We start from the raw sequence: 24,289 nt of genomic DNA, 5'->3' as shown, positions 1-24,289 counted from the left end.
TAATCCATTCGTAGGTAATTTTAATAACACTTATATTTTTAATAAATTATTTTTCACACACTTACACAGAAATTAAGGACAAGATGACTTTTTTAATGTTACGTCAGGCGAGAGCCCCTGAATTAGACAGGCCGACTCATCATCTATTTTTGCTCCAAAGAGCTAACATAAGCACAATACTAACATAACGTTAACGTGCAAACTTGTTTGCTCCAATACTGCTTGATAGGTCAGCTCTGATAGTATAGGAGCCTTACATCAGGCAAAGTGATCCAAATCAACGCTAATAATCCCATAACATGGAAAGAAGTGAGCAAAATTAAACTAAACAAAATAGAAATTCAATGGTTAAAAAAGAACTTTATTCACAACTTAGCTTCCAACACAGTTTGACAGAAGGTCAAAACGGTAGAGATGTGTCGAATAACTGGTAGAGATGCGATCACCTCTAGTTACTATGCAGGACGGGCACCGTCTGAACTCACTGTGTACAATGCTGTCAACAAACTGAAGAGACGTGGAACTTGACAAACTGAAACTAAGACGCGGAATTGTCAACAAACTAAAGAGACTTCCATTCCTTTGCAAATTCGTAAATGTTGTTCAAGGCTGTTGATGGTGATGTGAAGAATCTTGCTTGAGTGACCCAGGCATGGGTTTAGATCCGGGGACTTGAATCAAATTTTCAGCAAAACACAATTCTCCGATGTGAAAGTCTCCAACAATGCAAACCTTCGAAAATTTTTTCCCTGAACTCAAAACAAAATAATATTAAATAAAAAATAATATTTTTAAAAACCACGTTTTTGTAGTGGAGAATATTAAGTAAAACAAATTTGAAAAACGAAAAACGTGGGGCGCATGAAATGCATAACAGTAATGTTATATTAGTGTGTGTATGTGTGCTCTTGAGAATATGTGAATGTATATCTGTAATTGTAATTGTATCTGAATGTGGATGTGGAATATGTTTGTGTGTGGATGTATGTGTGTGTGGATGTATATGTGGCTGTGCATGTGTATGAGTAAGAAAATGTGTATATGTATGTGTATATGTGCTGTTATGTATTTCATGCGCCCCACGTTTTTCGTTTCTCAATTTTTTTTAATTATTATTCTCCACTACAAAAACGTAGTTTTTAAAAATATTATTTTTTATTTTGAATTTTTTTATTTTCAATTTTTTTATTTTAAATTATAATTTTTTTAATTTTTATTTTATATTTTTTAAAAATTATTACTTTTTAATTATTATTATTCACTACAAAAAACGTGGTTTTTAAAAGTATATATTTTTATTTAGATTATTTTTCTTAGTCAAGAGTAGTCAAGACTACTACAAGACCACTACTAAAATAATAGAACTTTCATTTGAAATTAGAGATACAAAAATCTTTATAGAAAAACAATTCGCGATCGCAACGCTCGAGTACGCCGTCTAGCGGGAGCCTGTAAATATCGGACATTAATTTATCACGTTTTCATTTAGTTCCATCAAAGTCATTGACTGAATCAGACGCCATTTTTTAGCAGCAAATAGGAAACAAAATTTCCCTAAGGAAAAGGCCGAAGAACTTGAAAAAAATCTCCAGAATATTAGTAAATCTTTCAGGAACAGAACACGCCAAACATTTGAAGAAAAATTCTTCAATAATTTTTAATTTCTATTATCAACAAACTTGCAACTGATGACTTCCGATTTCGGATACTGTTACAGATGTGTGTATTAAGGTAAAATGCATTTCTTCTGTCTTCAATTCATTACGAATTAAAGTGAAGTCAACATTGCTTTCGTCATTCCAGTGAATAAATAAGAATTCAGAACATACAGAATTGTTATAGTTATAGAATAGTATATATTTCTGTATCCATATAATTCGGAAAACAACAATAAAAAATTATCCAAGTTACTTGAAATAGTGCCATTTCTGCTGATTCTTAATTAATTTAAATCGTTTTCTTGGTAAGTTTTTTTTAATTTTGAAAGAATAAGTTCAACTAGAATTCAGCTATTCTGTTTTTAGCTACATATTCAAATTCATATCAATTATAACATTTTGCTGTGTAGTATGTTATCTAAAAGTAATGAAGGTATAAACTATGTATCTATTATTTGAGAATAAAGTTTTCAAACAAGGAACTTATCATTTTGGAATTCTCCGGGAATCATAAATCAGGTAAGTGCAATGATTTTTACAATAAAAAATTTGCTTGTAAATATTTTTTTTTCATTTGATGATGGTTCTCTACACTACAGAATGGGTTTTTACGTCTGATTAAGAACTATAAGAATAATAAAAAAAGAAACAATATGAAAGTCTTTATTTCAATGTAAAGAATTCTTAAAATCGTTTTTTTATCCTAAGAATTCTTTATTTTCCGTTTTTTAGTTTATAATTTTTTGATAAAAATTGTTCTCAAAATACTTTTTTTGAAAATTAAATGGTATAACATTATGTGTTTATGTATACTTCTTGTATATTCCAATGTTTGAAGTAATATGATTCAGAAAAGTATGGAATAAAAATTCGGTACTAACGTATTAACGCCACCGCCGCTACAGATTTGGCGGTTTTTAAGAGCCGCTAATCTACACTTAAAATTTTTGCGACAATTCATAAAATAAAACACTTTATTTAAAATCAAAATAGTTAATCGGATTTCGGTGGAAAATGAGCCGATATAGAGTTTAGCATAGATTCAAAACAATCATATCGCCATATGAACTCTGATGAATAAGATTCCAAATGAAATAACATTTCCAAAACGTACGTTTACCAAGATAAAGTTTTATGTTGTGGGAATTGGTACATTTTTGTTTTTTCGGTAAAATATTTCCCTCCTGAAAAAATAAAATTGCATCTTGTTTTGTTTTTGGCAAATCCCAAAGACGAATATTCGTAGCACTAAAAATGGCGACAAAAAAGAATTGTCTTTTTTTGTTTTGTTTTTGTTTCGTCAGCATTCTTTATTTTACGTTTCTTAGTTTCTAAATAATGATTTTTATTGAAACTTGAAATTTTTTGATAAAAATTGTTGTCAAAAAACGTTGTTTACAAAATTAAATTTCATAAAATTATGAGGCTTACGTATACTTTTTGTTCATTTTAATTTTTGAACTAATATGATTCTTAAAACTATAGAATGTAAAGTTTAAATGGGCCTTTCATGTTATATCATTAAATTTAGTAATACTATTTCTCGGGCATTAGGTTTTAACTCTTATAAGAATATACATATTTTTTTCTGTTAATGTACAAATATTTTTCCGATGTGTTTTGGATGTTCCTTCTCTAATAAAAAGAGATACCATTTTGTTTTCGGTTGTATAAGAAAGAAGATCAAGCATTTTTCTTTTTTAAATTTAATAAGCCACATTAAAGAAGGAACGTTGCAATGCTACACGCTACATTAACGACGTCTCCAGAGTAACTGAATGACGGTTCATATAGAAATCGCAGGTAAGCGTCTCATACAACAACGCCCCCTATAGTTCGTTGCGATCGCGAATACCTTTACGACTTTCATTAGTTTTATGCTGATGACAACCAAAACAATCTGGAAATGAATGAGGAAAAACTGGATCCTACCACGTGATTTTTCAGCCAATAAAAATACTCAGACAATAAAAATCTTTTCACCTGACATGTAATACTAATTTGAAATAATGGAATCGACAACGAAAGACAATCTCGAAAATAATTTTTTTTTTTAAATTTTAATTTTATTTTACTTTGTATGTCTTTTTTCTCTTGATTTTCATGCATTGTCATCCAATTCTGAACTATGTGCCAAATTTGAAGTTTGTAGCTAGTTGGGAAGTTAGTTTAAAATCGATTACAAAATTCCACCCGGACAGACATACACGAAGGCAAGTTTATATAAACGTGGTAAAATGACTTTGTGTACGAAAGTACCAAAACAACATGGTCGAAAATGTATTTTATATATATATATATATATAATACATTTATTATATATATATTTATTTATTGTTATTTTTATAAAAAAAATTTTTGAGTGCTCCTCACACTATTGTATTAATATATTTTGCATTGGCTTTATTGATACAATATCAGAAAGCACTCTGTTTTGCGGATATAATCGTGTGGGCTGAAGAAAAGATTATATCTTTTTTTTTCCGGATTTTTAAATAAAATTTCATTCTTTTTTTTTTTAATATATAAACTGTTGTTTGTTATTTTTTTACTTGTTATTCCCCCCCCCCTTTTTTTTCATATGTCTATAATTTTTCTTTGTTTTATTCTTCATTTTGAACTTATATATATATATATATATATATATATATATATATATATATATATATATATATATATATATATATATATATATATATATATATATATATATATATATATATATATATATATATATATATATATATATATATATATATATATACATATATATATATATATATATATATATATATAGATAGATAGATAGATAGATAGATAGATAGATAGATAGATAGATAGATATTCACATTAATAAGCATAAGCAGTTGAATGCGGCAACAACGTTACTAAGTTAGAATACTTTATCGATTCAACTTAGACAAAAATATACTACGACAATTCTTTTTCATATCAAAATTTGAAATTGCAGTCTTTTTATTCGTTAAAAAAATAAAGATTTCAAACAAATGGAAGTATTTTCTTGATATAACGTCTGGGACTTCTTGGTAATGTACATACTTATGCGATAGTAATGTATTTTAAAGTAGGATTCTTTCTGTATACCTGTGTATTTAAACTAAAGTTTTAAGGAATAAAGTATACCCTATCTCGTGGTTTATATATTTCATCGAATGCTTTTTGTATGCTTTAAAATGCTTATTCCAAAATCTTATTAAAAAATCACAGATATTCTATATTGGACAATAGATAAACAGAATTAAAATTACATTTTCCTTATGCATTTCTTTATCACTCGTTCTATTATTTAATAATTTGTACCTATCCCTAGCTTACAATTAACATTTTGAATACTTTTAATAATTTATAAAGTTAACAATTTAATAGCTTTTATTTATAAATTGTTTTACATTAAAGTAAAATTTCTAATAGTATACTATTGTTTTCTAGGATAAAGATAGAAAAGTGAAAATACAAGTCATTCAAAACTCAAACCTAAAAAGGGCTCTTAAAATAGCCGGCTGTTCAACTCCTGAACCCTCAAGCTTATCAAACTGCAGAAGACATTGTCAGCAAACATAAGGGTAATTAATAATGAAATTAGTCATTATGATCTCCTAGAGTTGTATAAGCCTTTAGTTTACAGCATGTTCTTATCTTAAAAATAATTATTTTTTCAAATCATTGAAAGCATTTGAGAAAAGAATATGAGAGTTAAAATATCAGGAGTATATAGAGTTATAATATGAAAATATAGAGAGGTTGTTGACGTATGCCTGTTTAGGCAGAGGGGGTGCGATTGTTCTTGTCTTCCAGTGGCGCCATCTATGGCCAAGAATTCGACTTCTGCCACACCATACGTCACACCCGTTTATAGGGCGGACCCATTCATACATCCATTCATTCATCTGCAGATCGTAATTTTGACCTAAATCAGAGAACGATCGATCTCCAATCCAGTATCCCTAGAGATATTGATTTGTTATGGGAACATGGAGAACTTTTGCAACTCGACAGATTTTACGTGCATCAGTCACAAATATAGATTTGTTGCTGACGTATGCCTGTTTAGGCAGAGGGGGTGCGATTGTTCTTGCTTTACAGTGGCGCCATCTATGGCCAAGAATTCGACTTCTGCCACACCATACGTCGCACCCGTTTATAGGGCAGACCCATTCATACATCCATTCATTCATTCACAGATCGTAATTTTGACCTGAATCAGAGAACGATCGATCTCCAATCCAGTACCCCCAGAGGTATTGATTTGTTATGGGAACATGGAGGAATTTTTGCAACTCGACAGATTTAACGTGCATCAGTCACTTTACTACCCGGAGAGTCTTCGGTCGGCGTTGTTCGAGCCCACAAACTCTCAGACATGGCCCCAGCTTCCTACCGACCAGGCTTTCCCAGCAAAATATAGAGTTAAAATCTAAAATTATCTATTTAATAAGCAATTTCAGATTAAGCGTATTTAACAAGTTACATTTATGACTTTCGTTTTTTATTGTTGTTGAATTACGGGTAAGCTGTTTAGTTAGTTATTTTAGTTAGAAAGTAAATAACTAACTAGAGCTTAATCATTTTCACATTTAGCTAAAGTTATATACATTTAGAAAATTTCCATTTAGAGAGTGACTGCAAATTTATTGTTGCTTATTCCATGAGGTAAATATTTTCAAACACTTTATTTTGTTTGTACCGAAGCATAAAAGTAAAATAGGGTGCGAAATTGCTTTATTTTATGAATAAGTTGTATATTCTATCATTTAATTTTGATAAATATTAAGGCATCATATGGAATTATTATATGGAATAATTAAGATTCTGATTTTAAAAAGAAGGGACATAATTATCTATTATTTATAGAAATCGCAAGTATGGCAACTTTTATTTTGCAATATTTTCATTTCCGGATTGTTGAGCTATTGCACACATAGCTAGGTAATTCTTGTCCCTCACGTGCTGTTTTAGCTAATTAATGTTTTTTTGATTTATAGCTTTAGATGAATTGTTAAAATTGCATTCTTTAAAATGATGTAAGAAATTGTATACTACCTTACAATTTAAAATTTTTTTTCGTCTATTATTAAATAAAATTACAAAAAATAATAAATATTTATTGAAAATATAATAAAATTATAAATAAATATTATATTTTCCCTGGAATTAACTTTAAATAAATGAATTTTAAAATTTTGTGCAAAATTATTTCAATTCTCCTAAAAAGTTAAAATAAGCAAACAACGTTAATATGACGGAATAAGCAAACAACTTTGAGGAGAACAAACATTCATGAAATTATAGAGATTTTATTTCTAAGATTGCGACTACCCCCTATATTTTTGGGATTGGAAATCTGAATCCATCATAAAAAAAGGTATGTTCATTGATAGAAATTCCGTGTTTATGTCTGATTTCGTAACTTGAAGTATCATCTGTACAAATTAACTAGCATATTTAAAAACACCCTTTAGAACCTTAAGATTAAGTCTTAGAACGTGAAGATCCGATCATTAGATCAGAAGTTATTCTGAGTTGTCCAGCCATTTATTGTGCATTGTACATATATATTTAAAATATTTATTATCAAAATAAATTAATATTCTTAGTAACACTAGCATGAATATGCGCATTCTAGTTCAACTGTAAATGACAAATGTTAACTCAAACAATAAAAAACAAATCAACGAGAGTCAGCAAGTGAATGCCAAATGGTGAGAAAAGAATACAAGACACAAACCCAGAGGAATGCAATGCTTTCTGCTGTAGAAATTGCCCTCAATAGTCCCATTCTCAAAGACAATTGTAATTTAGAGTCTGTAATTTTAATACGTGTACCATTTAATTTGAAAACGTGATGGGTATTACAATTTTTAATCACATTCTTAAAATATTGTTTGACAAGCAGGCTTGCCTGTGTGGCAAGTGGCATTAGAAACAACAAAAACAACAGATATTGTTTGAAAGATTAGTTCAAGCATGAAATTAAAATCCCTTTTTGAAGCATTGAAGTATTTTATCTATATCACATCTATTTCATCTGCATCCATCATAATATCCACTGTTTAAACAGCCTATCCAGAAGAAATCATATTACTTTTAGCTTTTACAGAGAGAATATTTTCTTCGAATGTATTCAAAATGTAACAATATGCTCCAGACATTTCAATTCGGGTTTTAAACTGTCATGGGTACATAAATAAAAATAATTCAATAATGTCTTATTTTCAATTGAATGTCCTTTTAAATTCGTTTTATTTTTGAATTCATGTATTGAAAGGTTAAGGAATTTATTTCTTTAAGCAAAAAAATAAAAATATCAGACAGTCAAACGTAAAATGCAATTTCCTTATCAAATAAATGAATCAAAATTGAAAATTCAACATGATTTTCTCATCACAAAATAAAGAAAAAAAAACAAAATTGATGCGAAGAAGACTTCCCTTTTTTCAAACTTATTGAAATCATCACAAATTATTGAGTTATTAGAGTCAGTACTTAATTTTTAGTGCAATATTAAGCATATAAAACTTACCTTTTTTTCTAAACTTAAAGTTCAAAATAATACTCCTGATGAAGTATGATAATAAACTTTTGACAAAAATGAAAAATAAAAGCATCCAAGCAGTTTTCATCTACAAATGAATTGACAGTTAAAGTTCGGCTTAAAAAAATTCCCGATTTTAGCTGTTGCATAAGAAAAACCCCGAAATATTTTAACTTTATCAGCAAACTTCACGTGGATGATTTTGACTTGAAGAAAAACGTTTGTAGAGAAAAATACAAATAAAAAGAAGGAAGAAACAATGATTGAATTCATTTAAACCAAAAAACACTATTGTCAGATACGCCAACCTATCCAAACAAAACACCACTTAAAATATGCAAGAAGACTTAAATTCAAGGGCTGCATGCAATTGGTTTAAATCGGGTTTAAAGTTGATTTTTAGACCCATTGATAACCTTCAGCTAGCACCAGAGTTACTTTAACTGATATTAATTACCTTTGAGATATCCAGAATACTGTTAATTCTTGCCTCTGCTGAATATCCTAAAAATAACACTTTATAACTTTGAAAAATGAATATATACTCTTTTAAATATTTATTATTTTGTGCTTTTAAATTAACTTTTTTTTAAATATTAGAATAAAATAACATTAAATGAATTTTTACACGAATTCACTGTGAGGACGTTTAAATTTACTATTAATAATATATCTGCATACATAGTAATTTTTTTTGGATTTTTATCTCTACTTTATGATAAAAACTTAATAAGTTAAATTTTTTAAATTTATTAAAAAAAACAAATTAAGAATTGAAATAAGTAAAAAGTGTTATAAATTAAAAATAATAATATATACGTTATAAAAAGGCTTATTTCTTTGTTTTCTTTTAGATGTAGATCAGTTACTTTCGAATATTGAAGAATTGGCATCTGTTCTTGAAGATATGCGCCAGAGCATCGAAGCTCAGGTAGTATTTCGTATGTGTTATTTCATTAAATAATTTCTCTAAAGCCTTAACATAAGTTCTTAATGAAGAAAATGTTTTTCGGAAAGAGTTAATAAGTTTAAGTATTCGAAAATTATTTTTTATTCTTAGACTGAAGCAGTTTATTGTTTCATCTGAAGTACTCGATTTCAAATTCAGCATCTGTTATTTTAGCTCGTTTTAAGTTATACGCATAGTTTTTATTATGATAGTGTAGATCAATTTTTGAATTATTTTTTCTACTTTTTTATCAAAAAATAAGCTTTTAAATCTCTTTATATCACTTCAAATTTCTAATTATACATGCAATATAAAATAACTTAAAATATGCCAAACATCGCAATTCTTGCAAAATCTGCTTCATTGGTTAAAAAATATGAATGGGCCTTTTTTAACTAAAACAAGCGTTTACGATAATAAATAAAGTGTTTACAAGAGTTACAAACAAATGTTTAGTAAAAAAAATATAGCTTATCAAACTGGACAGATTTGAGTTATCTCAAATCATACTAATATTGTTAAAATTTTCAACTATTCAAATAAGTTCATAATAAGTAATTTTCATTTTTACCAAACAGCATGGCAATTAAACCATTTTCTGTTGTTAATTTTATAAAAAATCATTACCAAAGCTCTACGGTAAAAGTTACCATAATTTTTAGTGTTCCCATGGAGCCAGAAAACTGTTAAATTTTACCGAATTCGGGAAATTTGGGCCATACTTTTTTCTCATTATAGGAATAACATCAAAGAAATATTTAAACTAATGTTAAAATATTTTCAAATAAGTTTATCTTTATAACACACATAAAATGCTAAGTAAAAGAAAATTTTTAGTATTCTAAAGACATTTGCTTCTGCTACTGAACCTTTTTCAAAAATGTTTCTTTCAATTGAGGCTAGAAATGAATTGATTAGAGCACCAGATGGCAGAGCTCTTCGCGTCTTTCAACAATGAATCCTGATATAAAGGACAAATTTGAAATCATTGCATATGCACAATATCCTCTCAGAGTAATTCCGAGTGCAATACAAAGACTCGTCATTCGAATACAAATCTAGGCACTTGCGTTCCAAAACTGCATTACCCATAAACAATTTATCTTTGTTTCCCACATTTGAAAATATATTAAATGAAGAATATAGAAGAATCTCTAACGAAAACTTCTATCTCAACTATTTTTTATTGTTAAATTATACCTACATTATCTTCTAAAAATATGTAAATAATCGTTAGTAAAGTGCATTTATGAAAATAAATTTCAAACGTTTTATCTAGAAAAATGTTTCGAAATATATGTTTGCTACTTAGTTATACAGGATGCAAAAAATATCTCAATTTATCGAAATTCTGAAAAAGAGACTTTGACTAAGTATAAATATTAATTTTTTTATTTAAATTATACCGCTTTTCTTTCAAAATGCAACAATACGATACAAGACTGCTCCTTAACCGCTTAAAAATAAACAGTTTATAACTGAAATCTTTAAAATCTGTTAATAATAATTTAAAATTTACTAAAGTTTATAAAAGTTTGTGACAATGAAATCTTTTATCCAATGTATATGTTATAAACAGTTAATAAGTTTTTATAATCATGATATGTGATACTTAACAGAAATTACGTCGAATATTTCCCTAAAGGGAGTAATAATTAATTTTCAAGTAATTAAAGAAAAATAAATTTTCTAGTAATTAAAATTTACTTTCTAATTAGGCAGAATACTTTGACTGTATTTTATTTAACATTTTCGTTTTTGAAAGATTATTGCATAAACAGCAATAACAGTTACAGCAATTACGAATGTGATAGTCGTTTAAAAAATTATCTTTTCATCTATGTTTTAATCCCAAAATGATAAAACTTTTTTTCATTTCAATAGACGAAAGAAACAAAACTTTTAAGAAATACATTGGAGCGATGTGAAATGTGTCATGGTAAGTAATTTCAATATTTTTTATTTTAGTCTTACTTGCATATTTTTTATTAATATTAAGTTTGATTTTTAAAATATAAAAGAAATATCAGTTCTACAAAATTATAACAAACTATTTTGTAGGTTTTTTACACACGTAATTTGAAATAAAACAATATGACTAAACTTATGCAAGCAGCATTATTTGAAAATATATGTCAAAAAAGCTCCTTAATGTTCAAGCACTTACAAGTATCAATTCTCTATGAAAAGTTTAACTAATGAACCTCTGATTTTTATCATAATATTTATTTTTTAATTCCAATAATAACACTTTTTTCAAGTATTATCATGTGATAGATATGTATTACTTATTTCCGTGATTTTTTTTAACTCATTTACTTAAAATTTACATTTCTTTTAATCCTTTTTTCAAGAAAGACACTAATTATTTTTTTTCCTTACAATAGATTAGTAAGGAAATCTTTAATTCTCAAAATAGAATAAAACCGCATGAGAAATTTTAATTACTGAACTATAAAAAACATTCATTTTCGATGACTAAGGCAAACCCAGTTTACCAAAATACGTTTGCATATAGAATTTTCCGTTTAGTTTTGCCCTTCGCCAAATCGTTTAAATTTAACTAATATAGCTTATATCAGTGCATTTAAATTGATTTTCGATAAGTATCTAAACAATGGAGTTTTACATTATAATGTGTGCTGACAGCTTTCCAATTACAGTTTTTAATTAAATTTTAACCTGAGTAGCCCGGAAATGCGATATTGTTATTTTCCCGCTTTCAATCATTTCAAAATATTCGATTTTGTTGCAAAAATTATTGAATTAAGAAAAACATATTTTTTAGCGTTAATTCATGTCTGAAAAGAGCATGAATTTGCGCATCAGGTGGTTCATTGGGGGAGGGGCTAGTTAAGTTATACTTTTTACAGTTACCATAACCACTTAAATTTATTTTAATTCTCATAAACAACGTATTTGGGTAAAAATTTAATTAAAAAAATAAAATTTCTTGCGCAAGGAGCTTTTCGGTTACCAACAATTAAAAACCATACTTTTAGCTAAACTAATAACGAAGAAAATAATAAAACTAATTATTATTTTCTTCGAAAACTTTGTGCCCAGATTGCGACTAACGCTATTAATATTCTGTTAAAAATTGAAAATGTTCGAATAAAAATTGCACCCTTTTGTTTTTAATGTCATTTGTCCCCTTAAGTTGGGTTACCAATTTCCATACATACTTTTAAATTTGATTGGTTATTCTATAATAAACAAAATATACTTGAAATCTTAGTTATAAACAAGTTTTATCCATACATATCTATTTCATTAATTTAAAAACAGTAAATTTTTTTTCAATACCAGTTATATAGCCTCTAACTTTCATCCAAAAAAATAAATACATGACATATTTTATTTTATAACCGTAATTGAACAGCCGACCCAATTTTTTGGGATTACGACTCCCAATGTTCAACTCCTTAACCTTGATATTTTAAACCCTATACAGAAGACAAGGGAACTCCTGGAACATGTATTGAGAGAAATCCGCCTTCATAGAGGACTTTTTGAGGGAACTGACCCACATTTGCGTTACAGGGAGAGGAAAACCACGAAAACCTCCGGATGGCATGGGAACTCTAACCCATGATCTTTCCACCACTGAGGATATTTTACATTAGCTCGGTGGTCGGTGTAAGCTGGGTGCCGAGTTCGTATCGACCAGTCATCGCTGAGATTCGAACCCGGCTTACCCCACTGGAAGGCAAATGCTTCATTACCCGAGCCACTACGGCCCATTAAAACATATTTAAACCTTTTTCAAATATTGTATTAATGTCCTCTCAAAGGTATTGCTATAAATTACTGCACTCCTGAGTTATATACCGTTGACCACCTAGTACAATCAATATCTCTCGAAATATAATTAATATTAATCTTATACCCCTTAAGGAAAATGCAAAAGGCTTGCTCATTATCGCGTTCGTAGTTGATTTCGGAATATCATTCTGTTCTAGTGCACAAGCTTTGTCGTGACAATCCGTGTTACCCTGGAGTGGATTGTGTTGATTCTGCTGATGGATATCGCTGCGGAGAGTGCCCAAGAGAATTCAAAGGAGATGGAGTGAAGTGTGAAAAAGATATCAATTGCAATGATAGACCCTGCTATAAAGGTAGTCATATTAAATATATTAAATACACCTGAATTGCAATGGAATAGATTTTGCTGTTTTATTCTAGCAATGTGGGAGAACTAATCTGGATATTTCTATTCCAAACTGAAAGTAAGGTTTTGTTGAAGGACTGTATAGGGTGCAAAAAAGTACTGAATAATATTTTTAGGAAAACTAATAAAAATTGTTAGGTGTTTTTTAAACAAATTATAATTTCAAAATTTTAATTACAGGAGAAACATGAAATGAATTGGGTGAAATGGATTAATTTAAAACTTATTTCTGCTTATTGCGTATTATAATTATGTGGAAAATATCTGAATCCCATTTTTAAAAAAAAATGCTGCCTCATCCAGCTTTAAATAAACTCACCTCAAATTGTGGGAAGGACAAATTTTTGCTCTAATATTTCACAAAAATGCAATTTTTAATGAGATTTGTTAAGTTTGATAAAGCGGTTTTTTGATATTGCATTCAAGTTGCGAATATGTACATTACTTTTGTTTCATGTAAATGCACTTCAGGATTTGCAGACTCAATGTTTTTTTTTGTATAAAAACATCTAGCAAATTGTGTTTAGAGACATAAAGATGTTCTTAATAGAACACAGTAAGTAAATTAGGACGAATATATATTGCTCTCAAAGTTCGATTTATGAAAGCATTCATTGATGACTGCATTTCTTAAGGTGAGCCTTCATAAGCTATAATAACTAAAATTCGATGTATGAAAGCATTGAACGAGTGAAAATTTCAATATTTGAAAGCATTGATTGTTTACTGCATTTCTTAAAATAAGCCTTCAAAAACTACATTCTTTGAATTTTGTGTCATTAATTGTTCTTTTTTTATAAGTTCACATTATCTTCAGCGTCTCTATTTCTGATATTCTTTTTAACAAAGCAGGAATGGCTTTTTTCAGCGTATTTCCATGCTGTTCGAGATAAAAAAAAGAGTTGCGTACTTCAACTCCTGGTTACAAAATACCCAGTTTTAAATTTCTGAGAAAAAAAATTTCAGGGCAATTTTTTATACTCGATTGGAATGTTGATAACTTATTGTGCAATCACTGTGAAATTGAAATTATTTCACCAAAAGAACGTGGTTCTCATTTGAGCTTTTGTTCGGGCCTCAAAACTCGGCGCACGTCCTCGTCCACAGTATAATTTGTTTTTCGTTTTTATCATATGATTTATTTATTTTTTGTGTGGTTATTACACTCTTTAAATCGATTGTTTTATTTAAAACTTCAAAACGCTTGTTATAAAATTAAACAATTCTGTTCTGTACAAACAATAGCATCAAAATAAATTCAATTAATATAATAGTAGTAAATTCAGAAATTAAAAGTTGCCCTGCATTGTTAGTACAAGAAAGAATGGCATATTGCCGTATTCTTTTTAAGGAAATATTTCGAAGTTTAAAATAATCAAAAACACTGCAAAAATACAATATGCTGAATCATTTCTCTTAGAATGGTCTAACACAGTTCTTCCATTGATGTCGGTGGTTTATTGAGCGAAAAATTTCTTAGTAGGAATAAGTTTTCCCACACTGATTTCTATATTGTTTTGATTGGTATCAACATAAAATTAATAAAAGCCATAAAGGTATTGTTTTCCTATAAATATTTCTGTATCTCTTATTTAAAGGTATCTGCCTGTACTCTACCGTGCAATTGAATAAACAACCTAAGTGCTTGACAACCGAGAAAGTGACCGAGACACTTGACAACTTTTCTTCTTCTATTTCTAATAAAAACTAAAATAGATTTTCAAAAACCTGATAAAACGAATTTCATTTTTGGATTTTTTTTAAATGTGAAGTATAAGATGCCAAATAAAGATAAAGATGCCTTATAAAGATGCCAAATATATAAAAATCTCAATTTTTTATTTTTTGACGCTTACGTTGATTTTTTTCAATTGCACCGCAGCACTTCTATTATTACGTTTTTGAATTTGACTGTTTTCTACACTAAGAATTATTATTGTTATTAGTAGTAGTAGTATTACATAATTCTCTGCTACACTTTAAGATAAAATTATTTAAATCGTTTCTTATCTTATTAATCATTTTACTTTTTTTCTTCAAATTACATTATCATTCTATTATATGGTACAGTTAAGGAGATAGCCGGGATAGCCTGGTCGGTAGGGCGCTGGGCCCATGTCCGAGAGTTTGTGGGTTCGAACCCCACCGGCCGAAGACTCTCCGTGTAGTAAATTGACTGACGCACGTTAAATCTGTCGAGTCGCAAAAGTCCTCCATGTTCCCATAACAAATCAATACTTCTGGGGTTACTGGATTGGAGATCGATCGTTCTCTGATTCAGGTCAAAATTACGATCTGTGGATGAATGAATGGATGTATGAATGGGTCCTCCCTATAAACGGGTAAGACGTATGGTGTGGCAGAAGTCGAATTCTTGGCCATAGATGGCCCCACTGGAAAACAAGAACTATCGCACCCCCTCTGCCTAAAAACATCAGGCATACGTCAACAGTTAAAGAGATTCGTTAAATGAGAATATAATGATCAACTGCATGCATGCAAAAATTTTATTTAAAATATTCATCAGTTTGGCAAGCGGAAACGGAAACTACGATTGTGAACTCTCCAAATTTGTTATAACTATATACTTTTAGATTTTAAGTATTATTTTAAGAAGTGATTGCTTAGAAAAATTTCTTATGTTCACGAATAGATCTTAATAGAATCATAATAGAAATATTTGAATGTGAGAAAGGGGGGAGGTGCACAAACGTAAGAAAACGTAATTCTTTTTAGTACATGTATTTTTAGTACATTTATTTTTAGTGAATAACTTCATCTTTCGTAGAAAAACTGTTTTATGGCATGAAACAACAATTATTGTGAACCAATCATTGGAGTTGGTGTGCAGTAGCAAACAGCCCAATTTGTAAAGCATGTAATCAATAGGAATATTTCCTTTTAATAGCTTCTTCTGTTTCCCAAACAATAACCATCTCGCCAAATTTGAAAAGAACCTTAAATTTTTTACATTGTACATAATGATTTTGTCGCAACAATTTCGTTGGAAACATTTAATTTATTTCCCTTTTTGTAAATAATAAACTGAAATACTTCTTTTTTTTTAATTAGGTGTGAAATGCTTTAATGTTAATAAAGGATACAGATGTGGTACTTGCCCACCAGGTTACACAGGGGATGGTAAAAACTGCACACAAGTGAATCGATGCTTAGAAAATCCATGTTGGGCAGATGTTCAATGTTACAACGTTGAAAAAGATCCCGGATACATTTGTGGACCCTGTCCTCAAGGATTTTCAGGAAACGGTACATTCTGTGAAATTCTTGGTGAGGTAAGACAAACGTTAAACCTGAATCGAGGTTTAATATGAGTTTAAATTTGTTGAACCATATTTATGCCTACTTTTGAGTTAATTAAATAAAAGAATGTACATAAGAAATAACTCGATGCAGTGTTAGGCTAAACATTAACAAAATAAATTTTAAACTTTGAAAATATTTTTTGAATACCTTTCACAACTGGTGTTTTCTTTTTTTAATTTTAAAACATTATGCGTTTTTGGACTTTCAAACATTTTTAATAAAGAAAAAAAAATCAAGTATAAGAAATATTTTCCAACAAAATTTATAACAGGATCAAAACATTTTTAAAAATCACAGTTTTCACAGGTTATAAGTTAACGTTATATAAAACTCTTTAAAAGAGATGGAGTTTTAAATAAAAAGTAGCATGAAAAAATCAACTTTAGTATGAAATGTATAGTCAATCAATATTTTTATAGGATTTCATCGAGTTCGATTATTTAAAAATGTATTTATATTTGATTACTCTCTTGAAAGAAATATAACAATATCAACAGCAACAGCAAAAATAAAGTGGAATCATGCTTATATTGTTCTCTTAGTTCCTTTTTAGTTATAAACACTGCTCATCTTAATTGAAGTAAGAGCGCATCATATTTTTGACTTATTTAACAATTGACAATTTTTATTTAATAAATTTGTTACTTTGTAAATGCAATTTAAATATACCAACATTTTTTGTTTAAAATAAAAACTTATTTTAAAAGTTTAAAAGATATTCAACTCTATATTTAAAAAAGACGAAAAGATTTTAATGCCATTCAAACGAAGCTGAATATCTTCACCATGGTTCCTTATTCGAGATGTGCAGCAGTGAGGTCACATTTTTAGTACTCTCTATTTTGTCTCCCAGTGCACAGTTTTTACAGTGTTTTATTTCCCAAATTCCTAAATTAATAGTTATCAAAAGCATTTTTTTACACAAATTCAATATCGCATGTCCTCAATCTCTATACCTACTTCTGCCAGTCTCTTCTTAGTGGAAATTCTATTAGAAATCGAAACAAGATGCTCCAAAAATGACCAGCACGTAAATAAAAAACGGAAAACAATTTACTTCATTCTGCTTAGGAAATTAGTTTATCTGACATTTTTTTAATTAGTTACGAAGTTTGTTCACAGATTGCCCTGCCACCTTAAAAAAAAGTGTAAAACTATTTTTCTAATAACCAACTTTTCTTATGGCAACAAAGTTGTGTAATGTCAGTACAAAATTAACAGACCCTATTGTTGCAAATGTTACGGTTAAAATAGTCTGACATGCATTAGTACGCATAGTTTTTCCAATCAGTTGCCCCTTCTATTAGCAAATTACTAATTTTAAAATATTATAAAAAAATATACAGTTTCTTTTTTTAAATAGTAACAAAACCGCACATTTTTATTTCCCTCGAATTTTTATTAGTATATTTTGTTTTAAATCACCTCTTCTTTTAGGGGACATACAATAAACAGATGACATACAATAAACAGATGAACTTCACTTCTTGAGAATGAAACATCGCGATGCAAGTCTAAATCCAAGGAACTTTTAAACATGCAATTGCATGTTTAAAAATTCAGTTAAATTTTACTTATATTATAATATTTTATATTATTTTTAAAAATATAAAGAAAAACGTCCCGCTAACTTTTGCGTTGCAAAGAAGGTTGCCTAGTATTGTCTAACAGCAGCTTCGTTCATAGAAACAAGCTAACAAAGTTTAAAAACATCATTTTGATCAAAATATTCTAAAATATATCTTAACGTAGTAAAAAAATCTATGACTAAATTTAAAATCAAAAACATTGAACATTTTTAAAAATTCGTTACATTTACGATCTAATTAAATTTAGAAAAAAACGCTTTGTATAACTATTTTATCATACCTGGCTTTAAAATATTCTAGTTTCGTATTTCCCGTAAAAAATTATTTTTTCTTATTAAATTCTTTCAAGATTTATTTTAGAGTTTGAAATGAAACCGAACCATAACCAATTAATGTGTTTCATGAATCCATTTATTTTTAATAACTATGAAAAGTTTTGTTGTTACTTCAGTTCAATCTTTTTCAATTATATCTGAGAATGATTAATTTCAACTCTTATAGAAACATGAAAAATAAATGAATTGGCTGTAGATTGGTTGACAAACATTTTTTGTAAACTAAAAAATATAATAACCCAGGTAAATAAACAAATTTTCATTCAAAATAGTCGTAATGATATCTAATAATATATAATTTTCAAGCATCAATGTTTTTTTCAAAAGTAAATTGACTTATAAAAATTATCTGTTTGAATATTTTTAAATTAACGTCAAATCTAATGCTAAAATGCATTCGATGTGACGTTAATTTAAAAATATTTAAACACAACATTTAAAAAAATATTTAAAAATATTAAATGACGTTAATGTAAAAGAATTTCCCCCTTCACGTAATTATTGAAACATACAAAAAAAAATTTAACGTAAATTAAAATAGATTATTTTTAAATATTCTACTGTGCAAACTGAAAAAATAATAATAATGTTGTAGTTACTTAATTAAATGTTTCTATTCCTAATTCTAATAACATGTGATCTCGCGATAAATGTGTAAAGTTATTCTTTCGAAAAATAAGAAAAATAATATGTATTAAAAGTTTCATAAACGTGTAATTTAAAAGTGACAAGATAAACTTTAACGTAAACTTGATCAACTTGTTCCATCAATTAAGGTTTACTCGAAACGTTAACACAAAAAATAATTTAATTACTTGTTTCCAATTTCTTGTGTTTTCAACGATTTATTCAGAATATTTTAATCATATTAAGCTTAAACATATGTAAAGCTTTAATTCATAAGGAAACAGATGGGTGTCAAAGGAACACAAAATGTAATTTGTACTTAAGAAGCGTTCATAAAAATTGTGTTCATGTGATAAAATGTCGTCTTAAATTAAAAAATGAAGAGGTTTTTAGAAGAATAATGTAGTCACTAGTATAAAATTATGTATATATATATCAGGGGTGAAAGCGAGACGGAAAATAGGAAAGGCTGGTAGTAAAACCATTTCAGTTATTACTAGTTTTCTGGAGAAGTTTACTTTTTCTTTTTTTAAACTATGCTACAATAACTACTTTATCTTGGAAAATTTGCAGTTTTATATATATGCTAAAATTATAAAAGAAATATTGATAGTTACAGATATTTAGTTTTTCTCGAAAAAAATACTAGAATGAAATGTCTTTCATACCAGTTTTTACTCTTTTCCGTCTTGCTATATAAGGACTTTCTGCCCTGATATATATATATATATATATATATATATATATATATATATATATATATATATATATATATATATATATATATATATATATATATATATATATATATATATATATATATATATATATATATATATATATATATATATATATATAGGTGGTTATCAAAATAATGGAAACACCTCAGATTTTGAAGGAATCCTTTATTAATATGGCGTAGGACCGCCTTTTGCATGCAAAACAGCTTGGATTCGCCTAGGAATCGTATCATACAAATTCTGAATAGTGTTTAGAAGAATATTGTACCATTCTTCATGGAGATATTGTGAAAGTTCCGTGAGAGATGCCGGTGGAGGATATCGATTCCGGATTGAAAGCTCTAAACTAGACCACAACGGTTCGATTATATTGAGGTCTGGGGACTGTGCTGGCCAAGGTAGATGTTCCACTTCATCCTCATGTTCATCAAACCATGATTGGACAACTCTGGCTGCATGAATAGGGGCGTTATCATCCTCGAAAATTCCATCTCCTGCAGGAAACAAAATTTGCATCATAGGATGGACCTGGTCAGCTAAAACTTCTCTATACTTCTCCCCAGTGATCCTTCCTTTCAGGGTTACCATTGGGCCAGCAGAAAATCATGACACGGCTGCCCATACCATGACCAATCCACCTCCATGCTTGACAGTTGGATGGAGGCAATCAGGATCATACGCTTGTGCAGGTGCTCTCCAGACATGTACCCGTCCTGTTGTGGGGAAAAGTGTGAAAGACGATTCGTCTGACCATATAACAGTCTTGCACTTATCAATCGACCAGGTTTTGTGGTTGTGGCACCACTCTACACGACGTTTTGCATTAGCATCTGTGACAAGTGGCTTGGGAATTGCTGTTCTGCCGTAAAAGTTCTCTTTATGAAGGTATCTCCTAACTGTAATTGTTGACACTGGAGAATCCAGATGCTGATTGAGCTCTGCGGTCACTTTGGCTGCAGTTGTTTTCTTTTTAGACATTACAATCCGCTTCAATACCCGTCGGTCTCTTTCACTCAGCTTCTCCTTCCATCCACTATTTTGCTTTGCTGAGCTTGTCTTTCCGCGCTGTGTGTATGCTGTCATGACTTTAGACACCGTACCTCTAGAAACGCCTAAAAGCTGGGATGTTTCGGTCACTGTTGCTCCAACTAGCCGGGCTCCTACAATTTGGCCTCTCTGAAAATCTGTGAGGTCTGACATTTTAAGCTTCTGACAAAAAATTCAAAACGTAGACAACTCTGTTAAAGCTCTCTCATACCACCTAATATATGTACTTTTTATATTAAAAAATACTGGTAGCTAAGATTATATTTTAATGCTTATGAAGCGAATTCTTAAATGTCCCTTTTATTCACAAGTGTTTCCATTATTTTGATAATCACCTGTATATATATATATATATATATATATATATATATATATATATATATATATATATATATATATATATATATATATATATATATATATATATATATATATATATATATATATATATATATATATATATATATATATATATATATATATATATATATATATATATATATATATATATATATATATATATATGGGGAAAAGTAGTCAGTGATTTAGGAAGATTAGTAGGGAAGATGGGGTAAGAACGGATAGTAGGATAAAATCGAGTCCCTCGTCGATTGTGCCGAAATTAGTTCCGTTTCCTAAAGAATAAACTCTTAACTGTACTTGAAAATTCGAGAAGAATGACATACCACATTCACATGATGTTTTTGATTAATTCATGGCGTTTGTGCAGATAAGTTTGTTTCACTATATCAATTCTCTAATGTTCTTCTGTTCTTAAACTAGACTTATTTATTGATCATTACAGTTACAAAAGTAATTTTTAGTTCAACTTACTATATGTTTACTAAAGATTTATACTCTTTCAAACAATAAGGATTTAATCCAATAGTGGCAATATTCTATTATGTTACAATAACCTCTGCCCTCAGAGTAAGTCCGGTAAATACACGGGTTTGCCCCTCCTCCTCCCCCTTTCTCAAGAAGATTGAACTCCAAGACAAAATTTATAGCTGCCCTTTTCCTCAAACCGCAAAAAACTTTATTTTCATATTTTGTAGAATTTTTAAAATCCCTATTTCTGAAATCGTAGTTTTTATATGGATATAAAGAAATGCCTTGAATTTTTTTTTTAAAAAAATCTAATCAATCAACACAATATTTGTAGTAAGAAAATTTCGGTCTGGTCCTCAAGAGCCTCAAATTCTGGGCCTATTGTCCCTCTCTCCATTCCCCCTTGAGTATTACCATGACTAGATCACATGTAAATTGTTTCATTAAAATAGAAATTAGTAGAGAAATTCCCACTAATAGAGAAAGCAGGGTGAGCTTTTTCTTGAAAAAAAGCACTTGTTAAAAAAATTAGTGCATCTGTGACTTCTTATGTAAATGATATATTGTACACAACAAAACAATGGTATCTGGTCATTTCTAGGTGAAATAGTTTAACTCCAGTAGGCCTTCTAACCTCAGCTACTCGATCTTACTCAACTTTCACTAAATATTTTTCGTAATTTGAATTACGCAATAAATTATATAATTTGCATTGCAAACGTATTCTTAAAAGTTGTGTCCATTTAATAGACTTTTGTTTAAATTAATTTTGTTTAAATTAATTTTGTTTAAATTCTTAATTTTCTCAATTTTGAAAGTTGTAGATAAGCAATTGTAAAAGTAATTATTCAAATTTAACAACTGGTGCACATCAAGATTTCGGGGAGCACCAATTTATAAAAATAAAAATTGTTAAAATTCTATACACTTCATTTAATAAATTTTCTTTTCTACATGCCCTCATCAATTCTTTAAAAAACCCTAATATTTGAAATCAATTTTATAAAACAAATTCCAAAACAGTATTTGTGTCATTTTAAACTATAAATACTTACTCAAATACGCGACATTTCTTATATTTATTTTAATTTAATCTAATTGTAATTTCAAAATTGTAATATTAAATACTTTTCATTTAGCACTTTTACACAGAAATTAGCATACACAGAAACATACTTTTTTAACATTTGCTTTGTAGGGAATATAGAACACCCAGCACCCATACGAGATATTCTGTACACACCTACCCTAATAAATATTCTCTAGCTTTTTTCAAAATGTCAAAAGTCCTAGAAGTTTATACTCATTGGCGTTAGAAAAACTATTATTCAGGATGCGAAACTAAACAATATCAACACTTGGCATATAATTATCGACGTGAATCAGGTAAATTAAGTGATTAAAAATCATTTAAAATAATTCTATTTCTAAAAAAAAATAATTCTAAATAAATCTTATCTAATTCTAAATTTGAAATAGTTCTAATTCTATAAAATAATTTTATTCCTTTAAAGTCAAACAGCGGTGCTTTTCATTTCTATCCGCACACGAAACTTTCTTTTAAGTGTTTAGAACTCTGTTTTCTTATTAACTTCAATAAGATTCTTCATGTTCTCAGATTTCTATGAAACGTTTAGAAATAAATATAACCCGTTATTATTTCAGATTCAAGTTACGAAGACAAAACTTGGCTGCAATAAGCATGACAAGGATTATCTTTACTACTTTTATCAACGTTCAGCGAAAATTAAATGATTGACAACTGTACAAAATATTTAAAACTGTTTCTTTCATGTGAAATTTTTGTTCATAATTTATGCTGTGTTAAATGCATGTTTGTGCCAATAAAGAAACATTTTGTACTCTAAGACACTACAATTACGCATGTAGTTTTTTTCCCTTCAGTATTTTGCTTCAGGAGTTCACGTATAAACTTCAGTCAAATGCAAACCTATAGTTTCTTTACTAAGGGTTTAAGACTCTGTTCGCTGAAACTCGGCAACCCCAATCGGCAACCTTCTCAATATTTGTTGTTTCTGTGTGAAAAAACAATTTTGAAAGTTGAAACTATTCACTGCAAAAAATTTCTAATCTCAGAGAGATAGTATTCTAGCGTAAGTATACAGTTAAATTATTCATTCATAAATACATTATCACTACGAAATTCAGGATCAAATTACAGCAAGAAGTACCGGCACTCAGGATGCAGTACTTTTTACCATAAAATCCATTCTTACCTTAAAATTTCACAAGACAGAAAATTTTATGCATTGCAAATTTTACAGCAGTACATATAAATAGATTAATTTTACAGCAATACATAGAACAGACGGTAGAAATAGATTTTGCGGCGGCAGCACTTATGGTTCCAGTACTTTTTATCGTAATTTCATTCAGAATTTTTTACAGTGTTTGTAGTAAAAAGAATTCTGTTTGCTTACGCACGTGCATTCACTTCCCACGCC

At 28.9% G+C, this 24,289-nt stretch overlaps 1 protein-coding gene across 7 annotated transcripts in view; it reads left to right on the top strand.

Moving 5' to 3' along the window:
• LOC107441317 (uncharacterized) overlaps positions 1 to 23,692 on the top strand; it is a 206,085-nt gene extending 182,393 nt beyond the window's left edge. For 4 of the 7 annotated variants that reach the window (XR_015434916.1, XR_015434915.1, XR_015434914.1 and 1 more), the window contains exons 4-6: positions 5,109 to 5,242; positions 9,066 to 9,142; positions 11,045 to 11,099. Coding sequence is in view for 2 of the 7 variants with exons in the window: in XM_087166622.1 (XP_087022748.1) it covers positions 9,119 to 9,142; positions 11,045 to 11,099; positions 13,123 to 13,278; positions 16,404 to 16,624; positions 23,490 to 23,579 (546 nt within the window). In the remaining 5 variants the exon portion in view is untranslated. Of the gene's footprint in view, positions 1 to 5,108; positions 5,243 to 9,065; positions 9,143 to 11,044; positions 11,100 to 13,122; positions 13,279 to 16,403; positions 16,625 to 23,489 lie in introns of those variants that run through there. The other 3 variants (XM_087166622.1, XM_087166623.1, XR_015434913.1) reach the window with 3 other exon arrangements.
• Positions 23,693 to 24,289: the final 597 nt, after the last annotated feature.

The sequence above is a fragment of the Parasteatoda tepidariorum genome, chromosome 6, assembly GCF_982258835.1.
Source record: "Parasteatoda tepidariorum strain Cologne lab strain chromosome 6, Ptep-v5.0, whole genome shotgun sequence".
Classification (NCBI taxonomy): domain Eukaryota; kingdom Metazoa; phylum Arthropoda; class Arachnida; order Araneae; family Theridiidae; genus Parasteatoda; species Parasteatoda tepidariorum.
The sequence above is the reverse complement of the archived record's forward strand: the minus strand, read 5'-3'. Positions and strand labels throughout refer to the sequence as shown.